The sequence below is a fragment of the Coturnix japonica genome, chromosome 4 (genome assembly GCF_001577835.2).
Source record: "Coturnix japonica isolate 7356 chromosome 4, Coturnix japonica 2.1, whole genome shotgun sequence".
Lineage (NCBI taxonomy): Eukaryota > Metazoa > Chordata > Aves > Galliformes > Phasianidae > Coturnix > Coturnix japonica.
In genome coordinates, this window is record NC_029519.1 from 11,229,116 (window position 1) to 11,256,432 (window position 27,317).

A 27,317-nucleotide genomic window follows, 5' to 3' on the forward strand; every position below is an offset into this window, starting at 1 on the left:
TTCAGTGTGGAATACTGCACATGGCTTCTGTTTTATTATGGGTAAAAGAAGAATCAATTTTAGCATGGATGCCATAGAAATGTCTGGGGATTCGCTAGGTATAAGTGTATACCATTTCTCAAATTTGGATGGTTTGATTGCCATCTTCTTTTCCTTTAATTCTTGGTGTTCCCTTGGTATCATTTCCCTTAGCAGAAATCCTGCAAGAATGTAACCTAGTCCTACCCAGGGATTAGAAGACTCAGTCCTGGGCTCATTCACACTTGGATAAGCCAAAAATAAACCTACTGGAAACTGGGAAGTCTAACATTTTGGCATTGATTTCCTAATTCTGATGGTGACTTCTGGATTCCTGTCTGCTTGAAACTGGACCAAGAACCATTAATTCAGGAAGCAACTTTTGACCTGCTTCGGTTTGAGCTTGATGGGGACGTATTGACCTTGAGCCTTCATTAATATACAATCAGCTCAGTGTCCTCTGCTAGGGGAAGGCACTCTGCTTTAACCATACAATGTTCTTGTGACCTGAGACAGGCTGGTGAGTGCCAGTGCTGGGGATTGGGATATCCCATTGACTGCCTCTTCTGACTAAAGGTTGTCTTTCCAGATCCTAAGTCTCTCTCACTTCAGGCTGTTGGGGGCTTTGGAGACCAACCGTGGTTTAACATTTCTGCTCCTGGCCATGTTTGTGCCTTTCAGAGCTACTGAGCTATTTAACAGGAAAGCAAAACAGTGCAGAAACATCAGCCTGAGAAAGAATATTTCTGATACCATTAGCATGAGCCATAAATGCTTATTTGGAGTATGCTCATGAGTGATTTCGGCTTGGTGGGAATGGTAGAAAAAGCTTTTAAATATGGAAAATGTTTCCATCTTTCCCTAAATGCAAAAAATAACTGCTTATGCAAGATGGGAAGGAAGATCTGTGGATGGATTGCTTGGAGACCAAGTCCTGGCCTGGAGCAGGAGGAGGTATGCGGAGGTGGGATTGATGTGCATCTTCACAGTGAAAAGCAACCAAACAAGCCAAAAGTAAATAACCCATATCTGGCTACCTCCTTCCCTACGAAACACTTGTGTGTGTGGTGGATGTGGCTGCGCTCTGCGTGGTGCATTCAGTGCGACAACTCAGAGCACTTGGCCTCTGGTGTTTTAGAGGTTGTAACAGCCAAAATGATTTCTCTCCCAGTGAGCACAGGAGGGGAAGATGGCCTTGGTCTGACACGCTGAGGTGACCTGCTTCTAGGCACCTGGGCTTTCATTCCTTAGGAGCTGGCTTAGTGAGGTGCAGACAAATCCCTTTTGCTTTTATTTCACGTTTTCTTTGCAGGGGGATGCTGTGAGTTTTTCCCTCTTTTGAAAAAACACTTTTTTTTTTTTTAGTTTGGTGCTGCAGTTTGGGCCGTTTTACCCAGATAATGAATTCTGTCTATTTAAAGCTATTTAAGCTTTTGAGTTTTTCTGTTTCTTGCATTAGCAGAGGATGCTACCAGGCATTACCAGGGTAACCAAATAACCAGAGAAGAGATCTGAGGGTTGCAGCTGCATGCACCAGCAGCCAGCGGTGTGTGGCTCACAGGGAGAGCAGTTCCTGCTGCAGCCTTGTGTTGTGCTGGCGGGAGGAAGCCCGAGCTGTATCAGGGCGATCAAAGACTGACAATGAGCTAACAGTGTGAGATGGCCATAAAAAAGCAAGGTACGATCCAAGGGTGTATTAGGAGATGAATTTCTAGTAGAGATTAATGCCGCTGTGCCAGACAGTGGTGCAACCTCACTTGGAATGGAGTAGCCCATTTGATTGCAAATATTCAGCAAAATGAATTCAAACTGGAACAGGGACAAGGGCAATCAGGGGAATGGAGGAGCAGTCTGCGACAGGAAGCTGACAAGATCTCTCAGGACAGACAGCCGTAGGGAGGAGAACTTCTTCAGCCAAAAAGATGGAAGGATGAGTAGGTACTGGGTGCTCACTGAAAATGTGGGCTGCAGGCCAGGAGATGCTTTCTGAACATCAGACAGGTTTGGAGCAGCCTCCATTGGGCTCCTAGCTGGGTCCTCAAGCTGAATTTGCAAAAACCTCTGCAGAATGGGAGCCTGCCTGCAGGCCCACTAGTCCTAATGGCCAAGTCTTGAAGTTTTTGCAACCCTTTTTCTTTCTTTCTTTATAATTTTTATCTTTTTAGACTAAAGAGATGCCAAATCCTTCACCCAAGGAGCAACCCTAGCTGTAGTGTGTGCGCCAGGCACAGCGCCTGCTGTTTCACCTGTTGCAGAGCTCTAGTCCACATTTTGCCAAGATGGTAAATTATGTGGTGTTAACTAGTGTTGCTGGGTAGCCATGGCAACCCCTTTGCTAATTAACTCACAGTGGCAAGGGAAAAAAAAATCTGTCCTTAATGATGAATTAATTTGACAAGACCGTTCTGGTAAGAAGAGTTCTGAATAGGCACTCTGAAGGTGTAGAGCAGGGATATGAGCACGTTTGTTCCTTCTCAGGAGAATAATGGGGAGGAAAAAAGACATGTCAATGTGGTTCTGTCCTTGCAGCATCCAAACAGCAATCCTCGTAGCAACTGGGAAAGGGGAGCATTTGGAGAGGGAACTAATTATCCTGAAAAGGATACAAAAGCTGTATATGAGGAAGGTACCTCAGAATGTAACTAATTGCTGTGCTTGTTTGGTCCTTTTTTGGTAAGGTGTTTTGAGTCACATTTTGGTGTTTAAAAGATTAATTAAAAATTAAGTGACTTTAGGAGTGCATGAAGGAATTGGAAAATTTACACTATTTTATGTCCAAAAAACCACAGTTCCTCACAGACTGCGACTGTATTTCAGTCTGTGCTACTCTTTCCTGCAGCACCCATGGGATGTCCCCAGTGGCTCCCAGGAGATGGGCCCAAATGAGACCACAGATTGATCTCGTGGTTTGGAAGTGAATCTACTGCCACTTCACAGCGTGGCTTTGACTGCTGATGCTGTGGCCTTTGGAGCACATCAGCAGTAAATCAGGAGTGAGAAAAACAGCAACTTCCCAACACGTTAGGGCTGAGTTGCAAGTGTAGGTGCCATCAGTGGCAGCAGCTAAGCCCCAGCAGCACTCTGTACAGAATGCATTGAGTTACGCCACAGTGTCCTGGCTAAATCCTTCACTGGATCATTGTACTCAGTCCTCTGGAGTCATCCCCTCCCACAGTTTTAGTTAGTCAGAGCTGTGCATCTCAAACTTCTGCGTTCTGTGGACCATCAGCTAAAGGGGAGCTGGGGGATGACCTGGCATCACGTTAGCATCCATGTGTTCCTTCTGTAGAGGTTCTGGAGTTTCTGCCCACTGCCTACTGCAGCTTCTAAAGCACCAATTAAGGCAGAGAAACTGTCTGATGGAGCACTGTGGTTGCCAGTCGGCTGCTGGGGTTATCAATGGGAGCATGTGTGGGGAAGTTGCAGCTTGGGCTGCTGTGCAGCATGCCCCATTTGATGGATCAGGGCCAGCAGACTGTGCAACATCAGGTCCTGATGTGCCAAGCAGGATGAAGGCATCTGCCTTCCCCTCATTCTGAAGGACAAGCAGAGAATTTCTCATGAGATTTCAGCCTCTACTGATCTCTGTCAGCATCTGAGCACTGCGGGGTTGTGCCTTTCTTGGTGACACATCTGTGCTACCCTGGGAAAAACAACCTCCTGCTCATTTGCACAGAGGATGATGCACACAGGGCTCTGTTTGGCACCCATGGGTGCTATTCTGATGGCTTTGCATGGATGCGTGAACTTCCAGAAAAGGTGTTCTCATTGCCCAAAGCTGGCAGCAAAGGAAGTGTGGTTGTTTTCTCTTTGCACGATTGCCCCTGGGAAACAGGCACCTTGCACCAAGGGACACTTTCCATTCTCCCTTGGTAGCTTGTGCTGTCTGGAGACAAACGTGCCAAAACCTGTTACCAGCACACAACCTGTGTTTTAATTCCCCCAGATCAATCTAAGTGCAAAAAATACTCACGGCTCCCCTCTGTCTCTGAGTGACCCAAAGATAGAGTGGCTGTGGGCTTTATAGCCATGTAAACAACGCTGCAAGTTGCCATCACTGGTAGCACAGACACCTTTATGGAGGAGTTCTGTAGAGTGTCTGTATATTTTTTATTTATTTAAGGCTGTTTGGGGCACTGAAATAACCAGCTCTGCAGCCATCACAGATCTCCTCTGGGCTTCACTGGCTGCTGACTTGAGTTGTTAAAAGTTGTTTGAGGATCTGTGTTTGCAAGGAGTGCTAGTAATGCTGGGAGCGAGATGACTTTTGCCTTTTTAAGGAGGAAAAGGCCATTTGTCCAGATATGGACATTTGGGGATAAGTAAATTCTCAGGAGAGTGGGAGAGGTGGGGCTGCACACCCAGAAAGCCCCAGGCTTTGCAGCACAGTGAGGTGGAAGAATTGAAGGGAGTCACTGCTGCCCCTTGCCTACAGCTTTTGGCAGCGCTGTGCTGCTTCCAGCACAGAGATGGGGCTGCCTGGGAGAGCTGTGGTGATACCTCCACAGCCATGTCTGTCTTGGGGACCAGGGGAGAGACACCCTTCAAGTGCTGCAGTTTGGGAGAGAACACGGGGCTTTGTTAAAGTCAGGCATATTTGGGAGCAAGCTATGTGCTCAGAGAGTGTGTCCTTAATTGCAATAAGGGAACAAACATTGCTGCTCTTAGAGTGCTGCAGTTGGGCTGTAATAACAGACCTTCCTACTGTCATAGCCCAGTGTACAACAGTGAGGATGGAGTGTAGTCTATCGGTGTATCCCTACCAAGAAGTATTACTTTTGGAGCAGCCCTTGCACATAAATAATACCTTTCTTGGAGCTATTTAAGCTGTATTAGTGCAGACTCTGTAATGGTGGTTTAGCTGAGCTTTTAACATGTTTAATCTCTTTTTGGATATTAATCCCCCCAGAACCTCTGATAAAATTTGTTGCTTTTCTCCGAATCCCTCCCACGCTATCAATATGTGTCTGAAATGAATTGCCTTGTGCAGAACAAACCAGAGGAGGAGGGATTGTTACAGCTTGGTACAGCTCTTGCTCTCACTGCAGTGCTTTTCAGACTCCTCTCCAATTTCCTGCTGCTGTTACTGCCCTGCTTCCTTGCCCTGTGAGCATCTCCCCCATTGCATCTGGGTCTGGAATGAGCTGGCCTCCCATTTATTAGCTTTATTTCTTGGTACTCAGAGATATTTGTAAGGTTTCCCAATTAGATACCATTGGGGAAGGTAACTGAATACTACCTCTTCCATATCACAGTAAAGATGTAAAGGTAATGAGGACTGCAGCAAACAGTCATTGTTGGGTCCTGTTTCTAGTTTCTTGCGCTGTTCTTTCTTGCTATGTGCTGCATTGCAGGATCCCTAAGCCTATGTGACAGCAAACTCAACCTGTGGTCCAGGTTATCAAAGACTGTGACTGAACTGGAGGGGAAATTATCTTTTTTTCCATCATGTTGCTGTAGAAATCACACACTCTCCTATGAGGCAGTAGCACACTTTGGACAGCCTCTTTTGTCAAGTATTTGGTCTGAAAAAGCAAGGCCTGCTCTGTCAAACCATCCAGTGCTCCCATGAGATCCTCAGCTGAACCATGTCCTCAAAGCCACGATCCTTTATGGCCAGACCTGAGCAGGGTCCCGAAATCTCTCCTTATCCAAAAATGTCCCCCTGTGGTATTGAGATGTCCAGGTTTTCTCTGATTCCATCTGTTATGGAGGCAGTAGCAGGGAAGGAGGGTTTTGTACCAACGTACTTGACCGCTGCAGACATTCTGCTCCTCTTCTCTGCCCTCCTTCCCTTTGGATAAATGTCCTGGTTGGTCCAGCTGTGCACTCTGGAAAGAAGGCAGCTGTCATCATGAGAAATGCTGGCCATAAAAAGTAATGGGAAAATTTGTGGGGGTAAGATAATAGATTCTTTCTGTGCCAGAGCTGCAGGAAGGAAAAGCAGTGAGTGGTATGCAGCCACATTGGAAACCTGTGTGAGAGATCAGGTTATATCCTGCCTGTCTCTTTCTCTTTGGGTGAACCATGAAAGAAAAATAAGAGGCAATCTGAGCTCCTACCCTGTTTTCACAGGGTTTGTTTAAATGAGGATTTACTTATACTGAAAGCTTACTAGAGCCACTTAGTTCTTCCAGGTGGAGTACATATCTAGGCCAGTAGTAAAAATTCATTACGAGATGTCTACAGGAGGGTACTTGCCAAGCACTTGCCCAAAGAGAGCATCTTGAAAGCTTTCGACAAACAGTATCAATTTTTAATGATACCTAGAAATAACTGGTACTGCCAGAGTTTGCCATAGCATTCATAAAGCCCTGGGAATGTCTGTGATGGAACAGGCTACATTTCAGGCAGGTATACACGCTCTTGTTTTCAGCAACCAGTCAAAATAGCTGTAGCAGAAGATTTTATTTCTGAATGTTGGGCTTATTTTGCTATTGGTTAATGTGCATTTACAAATGTGTTACCTCTGATTGCTCACCACCTCTTCAGGAGCAGCGTAATTGCATTGGCACAGCTTTAGCCATCTTTCCTGTAGGTAGTCATGGCTGTCCATCACTGTTTTCACTCTGCCATGCCTGCCCGACCCACGAGTATGATTGCCATGAGCTGCCCAGCACACGGTATGTACGCTATAACTGCATCTAGATTGCTTACCAGGCAAATAATACATGATAGCTGAAGCTGGTCCTGAGCGGATCCTTTAATTGGGATAACATACTCAAACGAGCTCAACCATGACAGCTTGGGCAAGTTTCAGTCCAAATTCAAGTTGGGCTGTCATCAGGCACCCTCAGCTCTACCCATGTGTGGCAACCTCTCCAGACACCCATTTGTAGTTCGTGTTGGTTTTGCTCTAAAAAGATTGTGCTACAAACTGCAGGCCGCATTGAAATCTATTGGCTGAGACATCAGACACTAGGGTTGGATGCTCCTTGAAGCAAGAATCTGATGCGTTCGATGAGCATAGGCTTACATATGTTCCCATTGACTTCGGTTCCACTATTCACATGAATAAGGACAGAGCCTACAGCACAAACCACTTTCTGTGTTCTGCACATTGTGAGGAAGAATGGTGTTACAGGGAAATAAGAAAAGCTGATTGCCTTTCTGCAGTATGAGCCTGGATGCCCATGTTCTTCTGAATACCATTTCTGAGCTGCCCATGGCCCTGTCCCATTGCTTTCCTATAATACAACCAGGGCTCATTCGGGACCTCAGTATGGCAGTTCCCTGGGGCAGGCCATGGAAAGAAAAGGATCTTTGGTGCGGTGCCCAAAGCTCAGAGCTCAGCTGTGCTGCCTTTCCTGCTGGGCTGAATCACATCCCAGGATGAGCTGAATGCTTTCCATCCAGGGGCTGGGATGGGTTTGATCATGCTCCATTTGCCTTTTCTCTTTGATCTGGGATAACCATAGGTCTTTTGAAAGTAGGTCTTTTTAAGCATAGGTCTTTTGGTTCACCCTTAGAGTTGCCATTTGGACTTCTTTGTTGTAATGCGTCCTGATTAATGATTAATTGCAAAGGACATGTTCCAACTCCAGCCTGTGTCCCGGGGTGCTTGTCGCAGCAATGATACACTAGGTGATTACTCACTCCCCCTAACCTGACAGCTGTATTTCTTTCCCTGACTGGTTAATGACCTTGACCAGGTACACGCGCTTTTTCTCAGTGTGCATGGTTGGGGATGTGCAAATTCCTCTTTCAGTTGCATGACCTTCATTTATCTAAGTTAAGGAAAAAAAAAAAAAAAAAAAAAGCTGTTCTATGAGCAGATGGAGCGTTATTTCTAGAGGTAGGTGAATAATGCAAAGATTTATTCATTCCAAACCCCTTCAGACAACTCAGATGTTTGCCTTAAGATAGTGTTGCAAATCCTAGCGCAAATATCTGCTCACCTGAACGCTCCATCCTGACCATCTTGAAAATGGTATGTGAATGTGGTAGTCATCGAATCCAGGAGCAAGAGTGGTGCTGGGAGACTTAATTGATTCATTAAAGAAATTAGGAATTATCACTGTTTTAAGCAGTAGTTACAGAACATGTAGTTTGTATATAATGAAGTTAGACTGAAAAAGGTTGTCAAATCATAGCAGGTAAAAATAATTATGTGAAAGCCAATCTGTTCGTGGATAATTCACCAAGGAGGGAATGCTGCTAAAATCAGCAAATGTTTGCTGCAAGTAGTTTGCTTGGCTCTTGTTGTTCCTTAATGAATTGAATCTATTAGCCAGGGAAAACATCATGTTGCCTGGAAAAAACAAATTGCATTTGTATGCTTCTTCCCCATGCATTTGAGCCCATTTTAACATGAACACACAGTTATGCTGTGGAGCTGATTTTATTATGGCAGAAATAAAAGCAAGTTTGCAACTCTAGCTATTCAGATGCTAAGCTCTGGGACCAGTATATGGGGAGAGAGGCCTTTTAATTCTGTTGCACTTCTGTCCAATGTCTGTATCCCTCACCAACATGCACTTCAGGAGCTGTGTCTGTTCCTTGGGCACACAGCGAGGGGCTCTCAGCAGCTGGGGGCTGCCAGCTGTGTCAGAACGGGGTTGCCATGCATGGTCCGCTTGGACACATGAGTTGGCTCACAAGTTCCTGGTCTGCGTGACACGCTTTCTGATGCACAGGGAGCTGTGAGTCATAATGCTCCAGCTACGGTCTGTTTGGATGGAAATTATACTTTTAAATATATACTGCGATTACATACGGCGGTGATGGGCTCGTTTGAAGGAACTGGAATGTAAGCCATTAAGTTGAGTGGCTGCCATTATGTGCTGCGTTTGCCAACAGATAATAGACAGTGATATTTCATCAGTGACAATTTTGCCCTCTAGACTTTGAATGGAATTATCTCGCTACGTAGCTGCTTTCTTCAGTGCCATCCAGGTATGGCTTTGTCACCCCAGGAAGCAAGTGTGGCCCATGTGAGTTGGAGGGGTGGGATGCAGGGAGCCAGGCTGGCACACATCCTGCACAGCAGGACTGCAGGGATGGGAAGGGCCGGCTTGCACAGGAGCCACCAGACAGTGACTTCTGTTCATTGCTAACCTGAGCTGAATTGAGAAAAGCAGCTTAGGGGAGGAAGCCGCATATCCCATTGCTGATCTGGCCAATCCTTGTAATAGGCTTATAGGGCTTGATGACAATCTGCAGGGGAGTTGCATACATTTATTTTATTACCTTACTGGTGAGATAACCTCTTATATCCGGGATTGACCATTGAGCTTTTGACTAAGAAAATAGACCGTAATACAGAGTGAATTAGGTGGAAATAAGAATGTCAGGCCCAATGCCTGACATCCAATTGTTGAAACCAAGGGAGCAAAAGCATTTGCTGTGATGTACACCTGCAGGGCTGCCCTCCTTCTCTTCCTCACCCCATGTGTCAGTACCCAAAAAGTGATGCTCGTCATGGGGCTTATGCTGGAGCAAACTGAATGCTTTTGGAGCCCAGGAGTGGGATGGCACATCATGCAGCAATACTAGCGACCTCTATTTCTTACATAGTAGGTTCTCATTGCTTTGCTAAATATGGTTTTTTGTTTGTTTGTTTTATGTTTTTAAACTTTCTTCTTTAATGCTGTTATTTTGACCTCATTCTACAATAGCAATATATGGGACTTGTGCATTAAGGCTGTTAACTGATGATGTGTTTTAGTTCATTGTGGTGTAACATGGCAGGATGCACATCATGTGATGTATGGATAATGTGATGTAATTTAAAACACATTGCAGGGACTGACATCACAGAGGGACTCTTGCTTCCCATTCTTTATGCTTGGCCATCCAGGAGTGATATTTCTGCTTTGTATTAACGGACTTAAATACAAGTTAATTTCCTTTCCTGATCTTTTAGACCCTGACCAACCGTGTCAGCTTTTACAGAACAATGTATCTACTTATGCTTTCATCAGTTCTGGTCCTGTCACTTCATTTTACCGTGGATGTTTGATTCCAGATAAGTGAAATTGCAGCACGTGGTGCTCATGGTGTACGTGCCCATGTGCATTGTGTGCTGGTGGCTGTATGCTGTTGGGTAGGTCTGGGACGACTTAAGTGTTTGTTACTTGCTCTGTGCTGCAGGTGCCTGCTGCAGTTCTGCAGCTGCTCTGGGGGTGCAGACTCTGTGTCTGGGACAAGCAGCCCCGAGTGCCATTGGGCAGAGCTGTGTTGTGTGGAGTAATGAAATCCACTGGGAGTAATTTGTGTAATTTGCTCTTTAATTTCTTTTCGCTTCGGAAACTTCTGTGCCCTGGAGTAACAGGTGATGTACATTTTGAAATAATCTTTAAATCATCAAGTGCTTTTGCCTTCCTCAGAGCACTTACAATTTCACCTTCCCTCCCTGCAAAACCTGCTCAGATTAACTCTGTTTGCCTGCAGCCAGCCAGTCTGCTCCATGGGAGGAAGTCTTTCCACTTTCCTTTTTGAGGAAGGTCTGGGTTTTGGGGCAGCATGAATCTAGGTGTGACATTCCTGATGCTTTCAGGCAAGTCTTGGTTATCCCCAAATGGCTTTTGAGGCCATGGATCAGCACAGGGATGCTCAGAACACTCTGCATGCAGCTGAGCGCTCGGTGCTGTGCATCCTCAATTGCATCAGCTCCGCTCTTTGCTGTGCATTCCCAGAGCCTAATTTATACATGTTTCGTAATATCTGTGGTTTTGCTTATCTGCATTATTTTACACCCTGGATAACTGGGAAGGATCTGTATCAATCTTCCCCGAGTCCTGCAGCAGCCTGTGTCCAATGCGGTGATGTTAGGCTTTGCTGCAGCAGTGAGCGGTGGGGCCAGGCTGGGTTTATTAACATTGGTAGCAGACCCTGCCAGCTTCCCTTGCCACGTTGTGCTGTGCAGGGTCAGCTGGGTAAGATGAAATGGGGCATAAAGCAAAGCGTGGCTGTGGACTTCTGCTCACAGGAAGGATTTTCAATATGCCTGCAGGTCTTTAAGGTCATTTCTGCTGTCATTTAGGAATGTGAGGAGTCCTCCTCTTTGGTCAGAAGACTGGGATTTACACAGCTTTAAACCTCTATATGCATTTAGACCTTAGTTTTCCATGTGCCATAGTGCAGGATTCATGCTGACAGCCTGTGCTGGTGCTGGGAGCTGGTTCACTGGGAGAGATTTTGCTTTCCTGGGTAATGTAAACCTTGGTCACCAGAACCAGTCCCATAATTCATGTGATTTAAAAGATTATGGTTACTGGCTATTTGTAATCACTGTACACAGAAGATATGTCATCAGGCAAGGGGAAGCCTAACGTGCCCCGTATGCTGAAAGAACTGGAAAGTAATTATGGCAATGGGCACCCCTGGAGCACAGACATGCTGCTGCTGCTCCAGAGCCAATTAAAAACCACAAGAGCAGAGCTTTACTGGGGTAACTCCAGCTCCTTTATAGCCTTTTTCTTCATTTCTGCCTTGATCTTATAGGCAATCTCAGATCTCCAGATGTGGTTTGCGGCTCTGTGTTGTGGCTGTTACAATTAGTAGGAATGACATAGAGAATAACATACTCTGGAGTCTGCTACCGTGCCTTATTTGAGACCAGGTGATTTCACTTGTGCCAGGTGCTCTGTCTTCAAGAAAATTTAAATCAATGAAGAATGTAATAACCCAGCCCTAATGAGCCTTTTCCATTACCTCTTTCCCCTTCTCCTATGGTGTGGGTTGGTGAGTTCCCCCACCCCAGTAGCCACAGAACTGGGCCAAGCCAGCTCAGAAACCAGTGACACATGGACACATGGTGTTTGCTGTTTAAACATGGAGATGGACAAGGGGATTGCAGAGCAGCCACACACATGTTCCTTGGGACATCTTTAAGGTGATGGCATTGCTATTACTATAAATAGTCCCATGAGAAACTGCCCTACAGTCTGTGCTGTAAGCATTACTGCACATGAGGGAGAAATGCAATTAAAACGTGAGTGGGTAAAGCAGTGTAAGGTGTCTTTCTGCTGGGAACATAGGAAATGGAGTGTCTCCTATTCTGCAGGGCTTACCCAGGGATCTGTTTCTTCACCCTAAACACCACCCTCTGTGTATTTTTGCTCAAAGGTATTTTGGCTGCTGCCATTATAGAGGGAGCCTGTTGAATACAGTAGGAAATTCCATCACTATTTTAGAGCACCGTTATGCTGCTTGTATACAGGACGTGTCTGTACAAGGATGATTTAAACAAATGGCATTGTGCTTTTCTCCATCTCCCCTCCACAAAGTGCCACCCTGATCTTCTAGTAGAGTACATAGTTAACGTGACTCTATTTTGAATGGGAACTACCCAGAGCTGTGGGTTTTGGTTGATTTTTGTTTTTGTTCTTTAACTTTTATAACTCAATTAAACACATTAGGAAATGATCCGATGGCGAAATACCTGCCCTGGGATTATTCATTACCTCTGAGTAATACCCAGAGCTCACAGTCTTGGAAACTTTGCACTTATTTAAGTTGTACGGCAACTACTCTAATGTAGTTCAGTGTTTCCAGTGGCCACAGTCCCTCCCTGAAATAAAACCAGACTAGAAGAGAAAGCAGAATCCACGTGGACCTTAAGTGGGTGTTACTGAATTACTTTCCAGTGGCTTTGTTTGCTGTCACGAAGCAGTCACCTGTTGTACATAAGTATTAGGGCCGTCTTAAATAAGCACCTTCAGAGCAAGGATTTGTGCCTGAATTCTTTATTGGAGGTTTGCAGAGCACTTTTGAAACCTGTAGTGAAAATTGAACTGGGGGATTGCTGCAAGGTGATTGTCATAGGATCTAGGGCTTTCACCTGGGTGACATGCTGTATGTAGGGTCTGTCAGACCCATAAGCATGTTATCAGCTGATGTGTTTCTTCTGGTTGCCTCCATGTCCTTCTGAGCAGTGCTGTTTCCCCAGATATTCAGATCATCATTATTATAATGAGGCTGATATTCTCCCAATGGGTCCAGAGAACACAGTGTTATTTACAAAGCCCTTGCAAACCAGGAAATTGGTGTCTGGGATAGTGTGATTTAACTATTTGGCCATTACTATGGTGATTACAGTTATTTAATCCAATCTTTGCTTACCCCTTTTTGGCCACAGCCAGATTATAGCGTGGATATTAAGATGTCAGGAATGTAAACTTCTGCATCACCCAATTGAACAGAGAGAAATAGTCATTTCTAGGGCACGATGCACCTCACTTAGAGGTAGGTAACTGAAATAGTGGAGATGAATCACACTCCAGATGTGTCTTTCTCTTCGCTGATTATATAGGAGTCCTGATGACTGGTTCAGATGCTATATGGTAGGCATCTAAAAGCATAGAAGATAAGTTCCATTCCAAGTCTCTGGCTGAGGATGCCTGACCACAGTGTTTATGCTCAGACTTGAAACCAGGGTCTGTGAACTTTCTGGATTGAAGAGCTCCTGTGTTGCATTTTCTCAGGAAATATACAGTACTTTATTCTGACCTCATCCCTTGCTGCTGCAGACGTCATGTTCTGTCTTTGTAACCCTGCCCTGAATGAGTCGGAAGGCTGCACAGATGCAGCAAGATGCCTTCCAAAATAAAAGCTGCACCATTCAGTGTCAGGTGCTGACATTTTCTCAGTGGACCCAGCACTCAAATTCTGCCATCCCACCACTGGGATGCAGGCTGAGCTGTTTTTGTACTCTGGAAGGGTGAGGCTTGCTGCCTGCTTCCCATTGAGTGGATCCCTTTGCTGGGCTGAGGAAAGGACCAGCTGAATGTCCCTCTAGCAGCACTGGGAAGCACAAGGTTGAGCACACAGCCCTGCTTTTCTGCACTCTCCACCAGCCCTACTGTGCTCCTCAAAGCTGGGCTTTGGAGCCTCAGGCTTGGAAATTTGCTTCTACAAAGTGGGCTAGGAGGCTGTGAAGCACAGTCCCTCTGAAGCTTGGTTTTGGTGACATTTTTGTGGCAGCTCATACTCAGATCTGCCTGTGTATGAAGTAGCAGCGAAGTCTGTCAGTTGAAGCAGAAAAAGCAAAAAACGCAGCTTCTGTTGTAATAGCTCTGCTCCTGGTTCAACATCAGTAAAAAAACTGATGAAATACCCAATGGCGTTAACAAAGGGAATGAGTGTCAGGCCAACCTGATTTATTTTTTGATAAGACACCAGATTTTCTAGATAAAAAGAAAGCCCTCTCCCTCATCTCGTTAGATGAATGCCAGATCGCAGTGAGTCGCTGGTGGGCGGCAGCCATGGGAGGAAGTGGAGGTGCAGTGTCTCAGTGAGATGCTGCAAGGGAAATATTCCATGCTGCTTTGTGCATCCCTGGTAAGGTCTCTTAGGAAACAGTATTTACAGTTCTGATCATCTGTATTCAAGAATGTTGTAGCCAAAATGTCCGGGTGCCTGAAGGACTGCTGAAACACCAAGGGAAGGGAGCTGCCCAGGGCTGGGGCGAGCTTCAGGTTCTATGCTACTTGCCTGTAGCCCCCCCTGCATCAAATGCCCAAGTATAAGATAAAGCCACACCAATCTGTTAGGTGTCCTGTGCGGTAAGTTCAACACATCGTGCCCACTGCTTGACTCTTAGTGGAAGCTTATTATTAACCCATGTTTTAATTTTCCTTTCTCTTATCCAGATATCTTGTAAGGTTTGTACTTAGGAAAGCCTTAACAGAATATATGGAGAAGCATGTTTCTTTTCTTAGATACTGCTTTTGTTATGTAAACTGACCCTAAAAACTGAAGAGCTGAAGCTGTAACTGCAGTTATCACAAATCTGAGAAGCTACATTTCTTAAAGGAACATCAGATCAAGAGAAACTGTACATTAGGTCCTTTAATCTGTTGATGGAATTACCCATAGGGACTTACATGCTCTTATGCATTTATGCTGAGAACCCTGCAGCAGTGCCAGAAGGTTTTCTGCAAGTCCTTACTGTGCAGGTAGTTGTTAATGGGCATTTTTGTAAGCCAAACTTCTAGCAGAGCTGTTAAGTACTCTGTAACTATTCCCAGTGCTTCTCCCCTTACCTCACAGCGGTGACGGGTTTATTGCCTTTACTCTTTGTATTGCTTGCCTAAACTGAGAGATATCTGTGGCTGTTAATGTCTTGGAAGAGCTGTAATGGTTGCAAAGCTGAGCTCACTCTTTGTGGGTTGAAATTCCACTCTAGAGGTGAGCCCTAGTGCTTACTGAGTGCATCTCAGGCACCGGAATTAAAGAACATGACTTGGGATGGCTCTGACAAGCCAGTAAATGCATGGGTAATGTCTAGATGTACTCAGGCACTCTGACTGTTCCATAAACATTTATTACTCTGTTAAAAACTAAACAACTCGTTGTGAGGAGCAGCAGGTGTCCTGGGTGCAGGTGGATGGTTGGTGTGATGTTGTATGAGTGCCAGTGATTGCATGAGTTCTCCTAGCAGGTGTTAGGTAGCAATTTGTATAAAACTGGGTGGCTTGAAATGAAAGTGAGACTCTCAGAGGTCACTGCGATGCTGCTGGCCAGCTCTAAAGTGACCATGCTCAGTTAGTCCCAGGGCACCAGGCTGGCCTTGGTGCAGTTCTTAGGGATGGGCTTGTGATAGGTCAGCAGATGCCCTTGTACCCTTCTCACCTGCTGGGAGCATTTCAAAACAGTCAGTATGTCATTAGCATTAGAGGAATACTAAGCTTACAGTTATACAAAAAGCATTCTTCTTAATATGTTTGAAAGCTTTGCTTGACTTTGCATGGATTGCCTTCTGAGACTTGAGCTGCGACTGTCTTTAACCAAGCAAACTTGCACTGAAACTAAAATTCCTTTGCAGAATGCCATTTTCTGGCCCTGTTGGGACCTCTCAGCTATGCCTGGTGCTGGCTGGCATGGACCCAAACAGATGTGCATGCCCATGCCCGCAGTTAGTGTGGCACTGAGGGGAGTGTTGCTTTCTCCAGCATCCCACTGGGGATGCTGAACCTCCACACACCCACTTGCATGTGGGGCACGGTTAGAAGCAGAACTGCAGTCTGAGAAATGGCTGCAGGCTGATTTGTATCTTGTTATTACTTCATGTGAAGGCAAAATGGTTATGGATTGGAATGGGAGAAAAGTGTTTTCTTTTGGCTGAGCGCTTTCTTTCTGTGCTGCTGCTGCTGCTGTGCTTGTGTTTGTGTCACGGAAACCAGCTCTTACTGACTCTTGGTTTTCTGTTTCCAAAGCTGATCAGTGGTGGTTCTATTGTAAGTGCTGAGGCAGTATGGGATCACGTCACCATGGCCAACCGGGAGTTGGCGTTTAAAGCAGGAGACGTTATCAAGGTGCTGGATGCTTCCAACAAGGACTGGTGGTGGGGTCAGATTGATGACGAAGAAGGATGGTTTCCCGCCAGCTTCGTGAGGGTGAGTGACCTTCTTGTTTTTTTTCTGCTTCAGTGAATCGCTGCCATTGCTGCTCGGGTTGGTTGATGAACTGTTCTACTTACTGCATTTGTTGTCATTGGTGATTATTTCCACTGTGCATGTTGTTTTCTGTGTGAAAAACGGGAAAGAAAAATGATTTTGAAAGACATGGGAGTGGAGTAGAGGATCCAAGCATTGCTTTGTGGCTCTTGGGATGTGGAATGCCTTTGCTGTGTCTCTTAACCTGCCGTCACCTCTCTCCTGAAGCATTTCTTTTTTGGCAAACCAGTTGTGTCATGCAGAGTGTCAGTAAAGGAATGGGGTCTACAGGCAGCCAGCGCTTGGGAGAGCAACCAGCTCTGTTTATTTTTTTAAGGGGGCCAGGAACAATTTGGCTTGTCATCACTTCTTTGCTGAAGCAGGTTTTGTTGTACCTGGATGCCTCCAGTGGCAACCCGGCCTTTCCCAAATAAAAAGGATTCAAGCACTTAATTTATTTTTATTAATTTATTTTTGCTCTGTACATCTTAAGAAAGTGAAAGCACAAGGAAATGCCCTTCTTGCTACCATCGCTTCTGCCACATTATTAGGGCCCTCTGGAGCCTTCCTCAGGGAGTCAAGACATCGGCGTTGACCTCGTGTGCTTCCTTCTCCACTCCCTTCTGCCGAGGGTATGAAAGGCAGAATGAGAGATTTAATTCCTTTAGAAGCTTAGGGTATCTGGCTCCGAAATGAAGATTTCTTTTGCCATGTGAAATTGTCTGAAAGATGACCCTCTGCTTTGAGCCTCCTGGGCAATTTGACAACTCTGCAGCGGTCAAGGGAAAGACTTCTTTCTGAAACACACAGTGAAGACAATGCTGCATCTTAAAAAGACACCATGTTAGCTTTGGTTCTCTGCCTGCCTTACCCCTCCTCCCAATCCTTCCTCTTTTGGTCAATGCTGCATCCTCAAGATCTCTATTGAATTATACCACACCATACAGAAAGCAGCCATTAGGATTGGGAAAATGGGATTTAGAAATTATGACCTTGTGCTTCCTAGTGGTGTATAACGACCACTGACGAAGGAACCCACAGACCCTCATGTGTTACTGCATCCTTCTGATGCACAATTCTGTTTTCCCCTCTGGTGCTTGTTATGCTGCTCAGATGTCTCTCCTGAGTCTGGCCAGTGCTGAGATCGAGAGTAACTAAGCTCCCCGGGTGGGAAACATTAACACAACTCCCAGAATAAAAAATGATGCTCAGTGTTTTGTTGAATAGGGCACTGCGAGGCTGACCCTGCACCAAGTGGAAATAATGAGCTTGGTAAATGGATTTGTATGAGGTGCGATCAAGACAATAATCTCATTGGGGAAAATATTCTCACCGGTGTCACAAGCACATCTCATCCGTGTTGCTAGCTGGGAAGGCTGCTTTAGACAAATCTGTCTCATTATTTTCGCTTGATTCAGAGACTGAAGTATTCTGGGCCAGTTTAACTTCTCAGTACATTTGCCAGTGATGTTTTGTTTGTGGTTCAGGGGAAAAGATTTAATGCCCATTTTTGTGTAATGTTGTAAGCGTGGTGCTCGTGTTAGATTTAATAACAGCCTTGTTTTGCACTGCACTCTTTTCCAAACAAACACCAGAGGAACAACTTAACCAAACAAGCCCATTTACTCTGAGGCCCAATGTGGATCATCTGGCCTGGCTGAACTTTCCATCTCTCCCCACGCTTTTCAGACACTGAGAGACTGTTTTTAGAAGTTGGTAAAAACAAAGGAAAGGAGTCCATCAATCTGAGACTGTGATACACAGAGCAGAATGTCAGAAAAACAACCTGGGATGAACCTTGGGGCTCAGCTAGGATCAGACTTCTTGCCCATTTTGTCACTCCATTGAAATCGACCCTTCAGCTTTCCAGTCCTGAGCTGCCTTCTCCCCTCAGTACTTGTCAGGTTGCAGCCATGAGGTCGCCCACTTGCTGACTGTTATGCACTGAGCAAGCAGATACCATTTGGGCTGCCATGTTCTGCTCTCCTGCTGGCAGAGGTCACTTCCTTGCTTCTTCATTTGGAGAAGAGAAGGCTCTGGGGAGATCTCTCTATGGCCTTTCAGTACTTGAAGGGAGCATATAAACAGGAAAGGGACTGTCTGTTTATGAGGGTGGACAGTGATAGGACAAGGGGGAATGGCCTTAAACTGAGACAGGGGAGGTTTGGGTTAGACATTAGGAGGAAGATTTTCACTCATAGGGTGGTGATGCACTGGAACAGGTTGCCCAAGGAGGTTGTGGATGCCCCATCTCTGGATGCTTTCAAAGCCGGGCTGGATGTAGCTCTGGGCAGCCTGGTCTGGTGGTTGGTGACCCTGCACATAGAAGGGGGTTGAAACTAAATGAGCATTGTGGTCCTTTTCAACCAAGGCCATTCTATGATTCTATTATATGATTCAATTCTATTCTTGCGGATTCCTTTTTCTCCCCTCCCACTTTACTTGCAGGATCATCATACCAGAAAGCTGTCCGATTTAGGCTTGATGGCTCTAGTTTTACATGCATAAGAAAAGATATTTTCTTTTTTCTATATTTCATTTATGCAATTAGAGGCGGAAGAGGGAACAACATGTGGCATAGAAGAGGATCAAAAGCAGTTAAGAGGAAGGGGTGACAGGCCAGACCAAATGGGTGTAAAACCAAACAGGATTAATTTCAGTATGTTTTGACTGCAGGTCTCCCTTAGATGCTAACAGAGGGTGCACCAGGAGATCACTGCAAAGTCAGATATTTCTTGAAGTTGTTTGGATTGCTTCTGCATACAAACCTGGGCTGGAAAACGTGCTTTGCAGTGAAATGTCTGACGCTTCTTGCTTTTCAGCCAGATCACATGAAAGAATTTGGCAGAGAATTTGGAACTCACAAAACCTGGTAGCAGGAAAAAATCCCATTTATAAGTGCAGAGAAAAACAGCAACCTGCTGATTACCTTGGCCTCTCTTACGTGCCTGCTTTGGAAGCAGAGGGTTGCAAACAAATACTGCATTTGAGGAATGCACGGGAATTGTCTCTGTGCAGAAGGCCTGCAGTTATCTTCTTATTAGCTTGAGACTTGGCAAGAAGGAAGGAAGATAGAGGAAAGCTTCTGCCACATCCTGCTGCCCTGTCACCTTTTTCTCCTATTGAAACCAGAGTCCCACTATGTGTAGCTACCTCCATATAGCAGCACGTCCTCCCGCTATGCAGTCCACTGCAGTTGTTGTGTTAGCATCTCCTTAAAACCAACTGTCGTGCCATCAAGGAGAGATTTCCCAGGGAGAAGAGGATGGCACTGAATTGCCTTCACCTGTTGGACAAATAAAACATTGTGTGCTGCAGTGTCTGCTGCAGCATCAGTGCCTTTTAAAGGAGATTTTATTCTCCTGTGGCAAATCCAGCACAAAAATAGCTTCTGGTGGAGGTACCGTGCACAGCGTGAGCAGTACTCTACAGTGACAGGATGCACTGCAGACAAATTGTGGTTTTTTTTTTAAAGTCAAGCAGCATTTTAGCATCCAAACACTGCCTGTGCTAATTGCAACTGTCATTAACGTGACAGGGAATGCCACTCAGCTCAGCATCTGTCAGATCTCCAGAGGTTCAAATGCAGGCACTTGGGCCCTTCCTCCTACAGGCTGGTTTCTGGGTGCAAATATACTGTTTTGAAGCTGTTCTTTGAATTGGGCACAAATCTTCAGAGCTCCTTTCCTGTTTTCTGCCAAGCTGGTGGTGAAGGAAGACCCAGCCTCTGCTAGTTGCAGGGATGGCTTCCTTGAAAGCTGGGCTGATGTAAGGGACTGCAAGAGCTCCTCTATGCACTGATGCTTTAGGATTTTAGGAGGGCTGAAATGCAGTACTGCGAGGGTAAAGTATAGCACACCTGGTGTATTGTGTGTCCAAGCAACATTTACTACCTGGTGCCCATGAGAACTGGTGGAGGAAATAGGGTGAAAACATGACGTCTTCCTTGGAGGTTTTTTTTCATGGATATGGAGTGTGAAGGTGTTCCTATGGAGTCCTTGTTTTCTCCTTTTCCAGCAGTGAGTGAAGGATACTTCTTACCTTGGGTAAAGGGAGCTGCTGAAGCTGGCAATGAGGAGTTTGGGGAAGAAGTGGAAGAGCTGGAAATGGATTTGCTGGGGCTGCTGGGAGGGTGAGAGTGTCCCAGCACCTAGACCTGCCAGGCCCTCACCTCTTCTGCAGGCAGGGGAGGGAAAGACATCAGCCATGGGGCTCAGGGACCCCAGCACAGCCTGCACATTCCCTATCTGTGGTGCCCAGGTGCTGGAGTGGCATTCTGAGATGGATGTTGACTGTTGTTCCTATGCAAAGCTCTGCACTGGTATTTGTTACAAAAGCCTCTGGTGAGCAGAATGGCAGCAGCTCTCTGGAAGGGTCTGCCTGTGTTAATCTGCCACATTACTTAGTTGTGAGCTAGGATCCAGGATGGCACATTATCTGCTAGTTTTGTCCTTGTGAATCTCCAGTGGAAGGAGATAAATAATCTCGATGGCTGGTAAAATGTTTGTTTTATCATGCTTCTGATTATGATGAGACTATCAGCCCACAGTGCCCATTCAAGTAACGTGTCCCTATATAACAGTGTGTGCTTTCAGCTGTCTAAATATATAATAATTACAGGTCAGCTAATGTTGGAATGGTGCCGTTTGGTGATTTTATGCACCATTTAGGTACAGCTGCAAATTGATAAATCACATTTCTACAGGTTTTATATAAATCACATATAATATTAACTAGTGCAATGAAGTGATTAACTCTCCCTGGCTCCTGGAACTGGGTCCTTAGGCAAAAGGGACTTTTCTTGACTATTTTATCTGCCTCTGCCAATTACTACTGGTCACGGCTTCCTAATCAGGGTTGAGTTTCCAAATGGGACCTTGAGCCTTGTGATAAGCCTGTTCTGCACGTGTGGAGTGGCCTTTCCAAGTGAAATATCACTTAGAACCAGTGTTATGCAACTTGATTTTTTGTCTGTACGTTTTGTTGGTTCCTTTTAATTAATTCCTAATTTAGAAGTTCAAAATGGTTCTAATGGCAGCATTCCTTTCTTTCTTTTCTTTTTGCCATGTTGGACCTTTTCAGTGGTGTGAGGGAGGCTGTTGTTGCACTGTATTATTTCAGAGCCTGTGCTTTTTTGCATTGCAGAGGTGTTAAAAAGGCACTGCAGGCTAGTTTGTTTTTGTAGGATTGTTGCTGATTTCAAGAACAGCTGTTATTTTTGTCTTTTTATTCCTTTTTTGGGGATCCTAAAATATAGATAGTGTTGGATGCAGTAATTAAAGCTGGTATCCCAACATTGTATTCTGCTCCAAGACACAGCCCCTAATTGCTGAGGACAGAGCAGGAGCCCAGAGAGACTTCTTGAAATCCAAGTGAGAGGTGCCAAGTTTAATTCCTATCTCCTCCTGTGGAAAGCCCTCCAGGAGCTTAGCAGGGGTGGAAGCCACCCAACTGGAGTGGGGAGGACTGGGCAGGTGAGGTGAGGCTGGGAGGAAAACAGAGGTCTGAAATTTCTTTTGTAAAATAGATGCAGTTTTACAGGGGGGAGGTAAATCTGTGCATTGCTGTTCAGTGCATGTTGGAAGATATCTAAGGAAGAGGAGGGACATATTTCTACTAATGGAAGGTATCTCAGCCATTACTGCAGCAGTGGGGAGCCAAGCATTTGGGGCAGGAGAGCATTGTTGGGAGAGCTGCATATGGCTAGATCCCGCTGAACAGCGCTCCCTTACCCACAGGTGACTACGGACTGGGCTATAAGTAATAGGACCCTTAGCAGCATTGTCTAGATCAGCTAAAGATGACATTGATTAAGGCGCTGGGAAGGAATAGTGTCACCCCCAGTTTGCCTCTTCTACCTGCCTGTTGCCTGCAGTGCAGCATCATCGAAGTTCAAGTGAGGACAGTGAAGCAGATAGGATCTGCCCTCTGGAGATGGTGGACACAACGCCCTGAGTGTGACTTCCCCTTGTCCAAGCGCAGCACAGCTACTGCTAAGTACAAGCACTAGAGGATTCTGAGAGCTGTACAAACCCCAAAGCTGAAGCTGTAAAAAACCAGCAGTGTTATATAAGACCAAGCACCCAGCTAGCCATGTCATTGCTTGCGGATGAAAACAAGAGCAGGGCAAGCCTACAGTGATGCTTTTAAGGCCATAATTTGAATGATGCAAAAGCCTTCCTTTGCTCCTCATTCAACATGAAGCTTGCAAACCTCAAAAATACTCATGAAATGTATTATTGGTATGGGAGCTTACCCCCTATTATAGATGGGAAAAGCCTAGACCATTTGAAGGGGTTGGCCCAAGTTCAGCAGCAGAGCTGAGGATGTTCCTCTTCTTCCTTGAGGGATGCTCTGGACTTCAGGTGGTCCCCTGAAAATAAGTGCTTGAACTGCAGAAAACTTCGGATGTGGAGATACAAAGCTGGAATGTTTGAGAGCACAGGGAGAAAGCTTTCTTGCTGATAAAGCAGTTGCATTTGTTTTAATCTAAAGCAGGAGTCCTCTAGACTACAATGGTAATTTTTTCCTTTTGGAAGCATGAATCCTAGCTGGAAAGGGAAAAAAATTAATTAAAGAAGAAAGCAGGACTCCTGAGTTTCATTATGTGGAAGCTGGGAATGCCGCTACAGTACACAAGAGGTGCGCCAAATTCTGAGGCTTTCAGAAATCATACACATTTACAAGCTTGCTGTTTGCGTTAGAGAATCAAAGCCTTTAGGATTCATGCTTTCAAGCTTTTTTCTCCTCTGTATTATGACTTTTGCTTTTTTTAATGAAAATGAAGTTTTTCTCGTGATTGCCTGGCTCCAGGAAGCAGAGCTGTAAAATTGAGCTTGGTTGCCAAACTAGCAGGAATGTCTTGAGGCTTGGCAACAAGCTGTTCTGGTTGGGCTTGGGACAGCTGCAGACACCTCATCATAGCAGCAGGAAGGTAGGGCAGGAAGGCTTATTCATCTTCAGCTGAAAGTAGTAGAGGGTTTAATACCTGTGTTGGTTCTTGATTTTCTTAGAATCATAGAGTCATAGAAGCGTTTGAGTTTGCTTTCAGGAGATCTGTCCTGCTGCAGCCATGGCCGTGTTGCGCTGGGTGCTGCTGCACCCAGTGTCCCGACACAGCCCTCCCCTGGGCTTCGGGGCATAGAAACAAGAGCTGACAGCCACACTCACCGCGCTTCACTTCTGCTCTGTCACACAGGACATCAAATTGACTCTTGCCTGTGCTGTCCTGGGGAAGGGTACAAAGCCTTCAAGCTTTGGGAACAGCAGCAGGAACAGTGCTGAGGTGTGACCGACAGGAAGGTTGTGTCACCTGGCTTTCCCTCCCAGAAGGTGTCCCCAGATGCTTGGCAGAGATGCAGTGCCCCATGAATCCTACAGAGAGGGCATCCCATCATTTAAATGGGCATCACAGCTCCATGTACCCTCATGTATAGTCCCTGAGAGCTCCCAGGCATGGCACAAATGTGAGCAGGGTGAAAAGTCAGGCTTTTTATGGCTCTTTCTTTTTTAAACCTAACTTTGCAGCATCGTGAACATTCTGCAAGAGAAGAGGTGTTTTTCCTTCCAACACTTGGGCTTCTTGGCCTGTGCGACTCATTGTAGGAAGGCAAAATGTGGGAGCTGTAATAAGAGGAGATGCGGTTTAGCAAAACATAATAATTGGATGGGAAAACAGGGAAGGAGCGTGGGAAGCTTTCGTTTTTTTCACTTCACTAATCTGCAGGAACACGGCCTCTTACAATCAAGACATTTAAAACAGAAGTTAAGCTGAATAACTGGAAATTACTAAAAACTACCAAGAGCAAAAAGAAGAATAAAAGATGAAGCTAGCTACGCAGCCTGTTTCCCTTATGTCTCTGTGTGGACAGTTTCATGGCATTCTTTCATTTCAAGGTCTCTGGTATTTTCAGCTTAAAATACTGAGGAGTCGCTTCGTTTATGTAACATCTGAGATGACATTTGTACGACGGCACTGCTTCTGTGTTTTAACCTTTATGTAATGTTCATTTACAAGCCACACTGAGCCCAATTTGGATTTTTAAGGGTTATTTTAAGCAGATTTTCTTTTGGGGAACAGGTAACAAAATGAGGTCCATATGTTGTGCTTAAAGACAGGGGTGTGGAGTCTGCATTAGCTTTACTTGTACAAGTTCAATGTGTGCTTTTATTTGATGATGAAAATGGAGTGTGCTGAAGGTGCAGAGATCCTTTACAGTTGCTTCCAGCAATTCCTTGCAGTCTGAAATGTCCAGTGCCAAGGGTGTGTTTGTTACCCACCTTCTGATCTCCAAATGGCAGGAAAATTTGTTCTGTCAAGGAATGGCCTCATCTCATCCCAGTGCAGTTTAGGAATTGTAACCTCAGGATGCTGAGAAAGGGCTTTTGCCTGGATGAGAATGGCTCATGTGAAATGATGGGGGAAAGCTGCTGTGAAATGAAAATCAATGCTCATGCACAAATGCTGGCCTGGGAAGGGAGAGGAAACCTGAGAGCCATAACCCAATTAGCTTGAGCAGACGGTCAGACCCGCTCAGATTCCTGAAGAAGGCATATCTCGATCTTCATAAAGCAGACATCTGTAGGGGTCTCCTCCCTCCTACCAGAGGTTTCCTCCTGTCACAGCAGCTGATGAGGGCTGGGGAAAGCAATACTTTATGCTGCTAAGCTCTGCAGGTTGCTCTGCTGTACAAATGAACACGCTGTATTTCAGAACACTTGGCAGCATCCAGCAGTCTGGTTGCCTTGATATGATGATTTTATATTTGGAATCAAAACTATCAAAACCCACAGCCCCTTTGCTTACAAGAGGAACCAAGTGGTGTGCAAGGAACCACGTGGGGCTGTGGTTATGCTGTTATAAAAATGGGCTCTCTGGGCTGCCATGGATGCACTGCTGGCATCACCATTGCCATAAAGAGGGACTCACTCCAGTATCACTCAGTGCTGTGCATACCACAGCCCAGGCTTCATTCTCTGGCCTCCTGATGCACTTTCAAATAACCTTGTTGTTCTTCCCTCTTCTCCTCGCAGCTATGGGTGAACCAAGAAGATGGAGTGGAGGAGGGAACCAGCGAAGTGCAGAATGGTCACTTGGATCCAAGCGCCGACTGCCTCTGTCTTGGCAGAACCGTCCAGAACCGAGATCAGATGAGAGCCAATGTCATCAATGAGATCATGAGCACGGAGCGCCACTACATCAAGCACCTCAAGGACATTTGTGAGGTACTTGGGGTTGTGACATGGGGGATGCAGCAACATACGTGATGGGCTGTGGAGAGCTGAGGGCTGAGTTTGTTCCTGGGTGATGGGGAAAGATGTTGCAGTGTGCTTATGAGTAGTGTGTGTAATAGAGGAGCAGCACCTGTCAGTAAGTATTGATACTTCTGAGTATTTTCTGCTAGATCTGCTAATTAGCTTTGGTTTCTATTAGCCAAAAGAACAATTTCTGATCTTCTTTTAGTACTTTTTTGACTGAAAAACGATGAGGTTGAAATCATTCAAGCATTTCTCTTAATTAAAGCCTATTGCCATCTACTTTGGAACTGTTGACCAAGGAAATTAGGTCATAATTAAATCTATCAGTTAACCATTTAATCTGTGTCTTTCACATTGGGTTCACAACTTCCCCTAGCTCTGAATGGCTTCTCTTACAGTGGGATTGAGAGCAAAATGTGTTCAGCATGGGAAGTGGATTGCATTTCCATAGTGTAAGGGAAACTGCAAGCAGGTGAACATTGATGACTGCACCCTCACATCCTCAGCGTGGTTCTTCATTATGCACAACTAATTCTCACAACTCCTTAGTGTCCTGCAGCCCTAGTACCACAATCTGCACGTGAAGTGTAGTGCCTGCGGTGCTGGGTGCTTGGGAAGGGGAATACACGGATGTGTCTCAATGCACTGCAAGACAGCCTGGGCACTGTCTTAGAGACAGGGAGAAGTTTGTTGGTACAAAACTCACAGTCTGGGGCTTTCTGCTCATCCCTCTCAAGGTTTAGGATTCCGTGAGCCCAGGTCCAGTTTTTCCAGAATCAATGTGGTAAAGCCCTTTGCAAATTCTACTTAGAAAATGTCTTCCTCCTTCCTTCATACTTGCCACTTTTCTTTTGACAAGGCAAAGCAGCCAACCAAAAAAGCAACTGTGATGCTTTTCAAATATGGAAGAGTCTTGGGATTTCAATTTGGAAACAAATGAGCTTAATTTCAGTGTGCTATTTCAGTCAGAGGGCTTTGCATTAAAGAAGGGAAAAGCTGCAGGAACTTTTCTTCCTTGTGCTTCTTTTCCTGCATTTGCACTTTTCTATTGAAAAACTGAATGAATCTGAACTTGCATTTCCTGGCCATGTCACCATGCTTTTGCCAAATAAAATTTGCAGGAGGAGCAGATAGATACAGCTTTGTGACATCTGTGGAGTAACACTGATTTGCAGCACGTGACAACACGCACAATGTGTGAAAGAGATGTGTGATACAAAATGGTGTTGAGAGATAAGTCTGACTGCCAGGTAGAGCACCAGGAAGTGACTCAGCTGCCTCACTTAGAAAAGGAGGACTGAAGTGGGCATTCTTGTCTGCAGACTGATGGGCTGTCACTTGTTCAATGCAATCAGGGCCATCAGTTTGCCTAGAGAAGGCTCGGGGCCAGCTGAGCCATGGCTGGTGTTTTGGCACAGCATGACATGAGCGTTCCTGTTTGTGCTTAAGAGCGAGTTGGAGATACCGTGAGCTCTTCCAAACAGGTTTATACAGAGGTGATGTTTTACCAGGGAATGAGGAGATACCACACATCTGATGATGAGCTGCAGAAGTGCTGGTGGCAGTGACAAGCTCCCCTTTCCTTCCTGCTCTTTTATTTGAAGGTGCAAGGACAAACAGCTGCAATATGACATACTGGTGGAATGCAGAGGAGTGATGGCT

General features: G+C 45.4%; 1 protein-coding gene across 10 annotated transcripts in view; it reads left to right on the forward strand.

Annotated features, from left to right (window-relative positions):
• Positions 1-27,317, forward strand: part of ARHGEF9 (Cdc42 guanine nucleotide exchange factor 9) — a 173,633-nt gene that overhangs the window by 97,052 nt on the left and 49,264 nt on the right. For all 10 annotated transcript variants that reach the window (XM_032444345.1, XM_015860490.2, XM_015860488.2 and 7 more), the window contains 2 exons: positions 16,179-16,358; positions 25,431-25,622. In XM_032444345.1, coding sequence (XP_032300236.1) covers positions 16,179-16,358; positions 25,431-25,622 — 372 coding nt within the window. The remainder of the gene's footprint in view (positions 1-16,178; positions 16,359-25,430; positions 25,623-27,317) is intronic.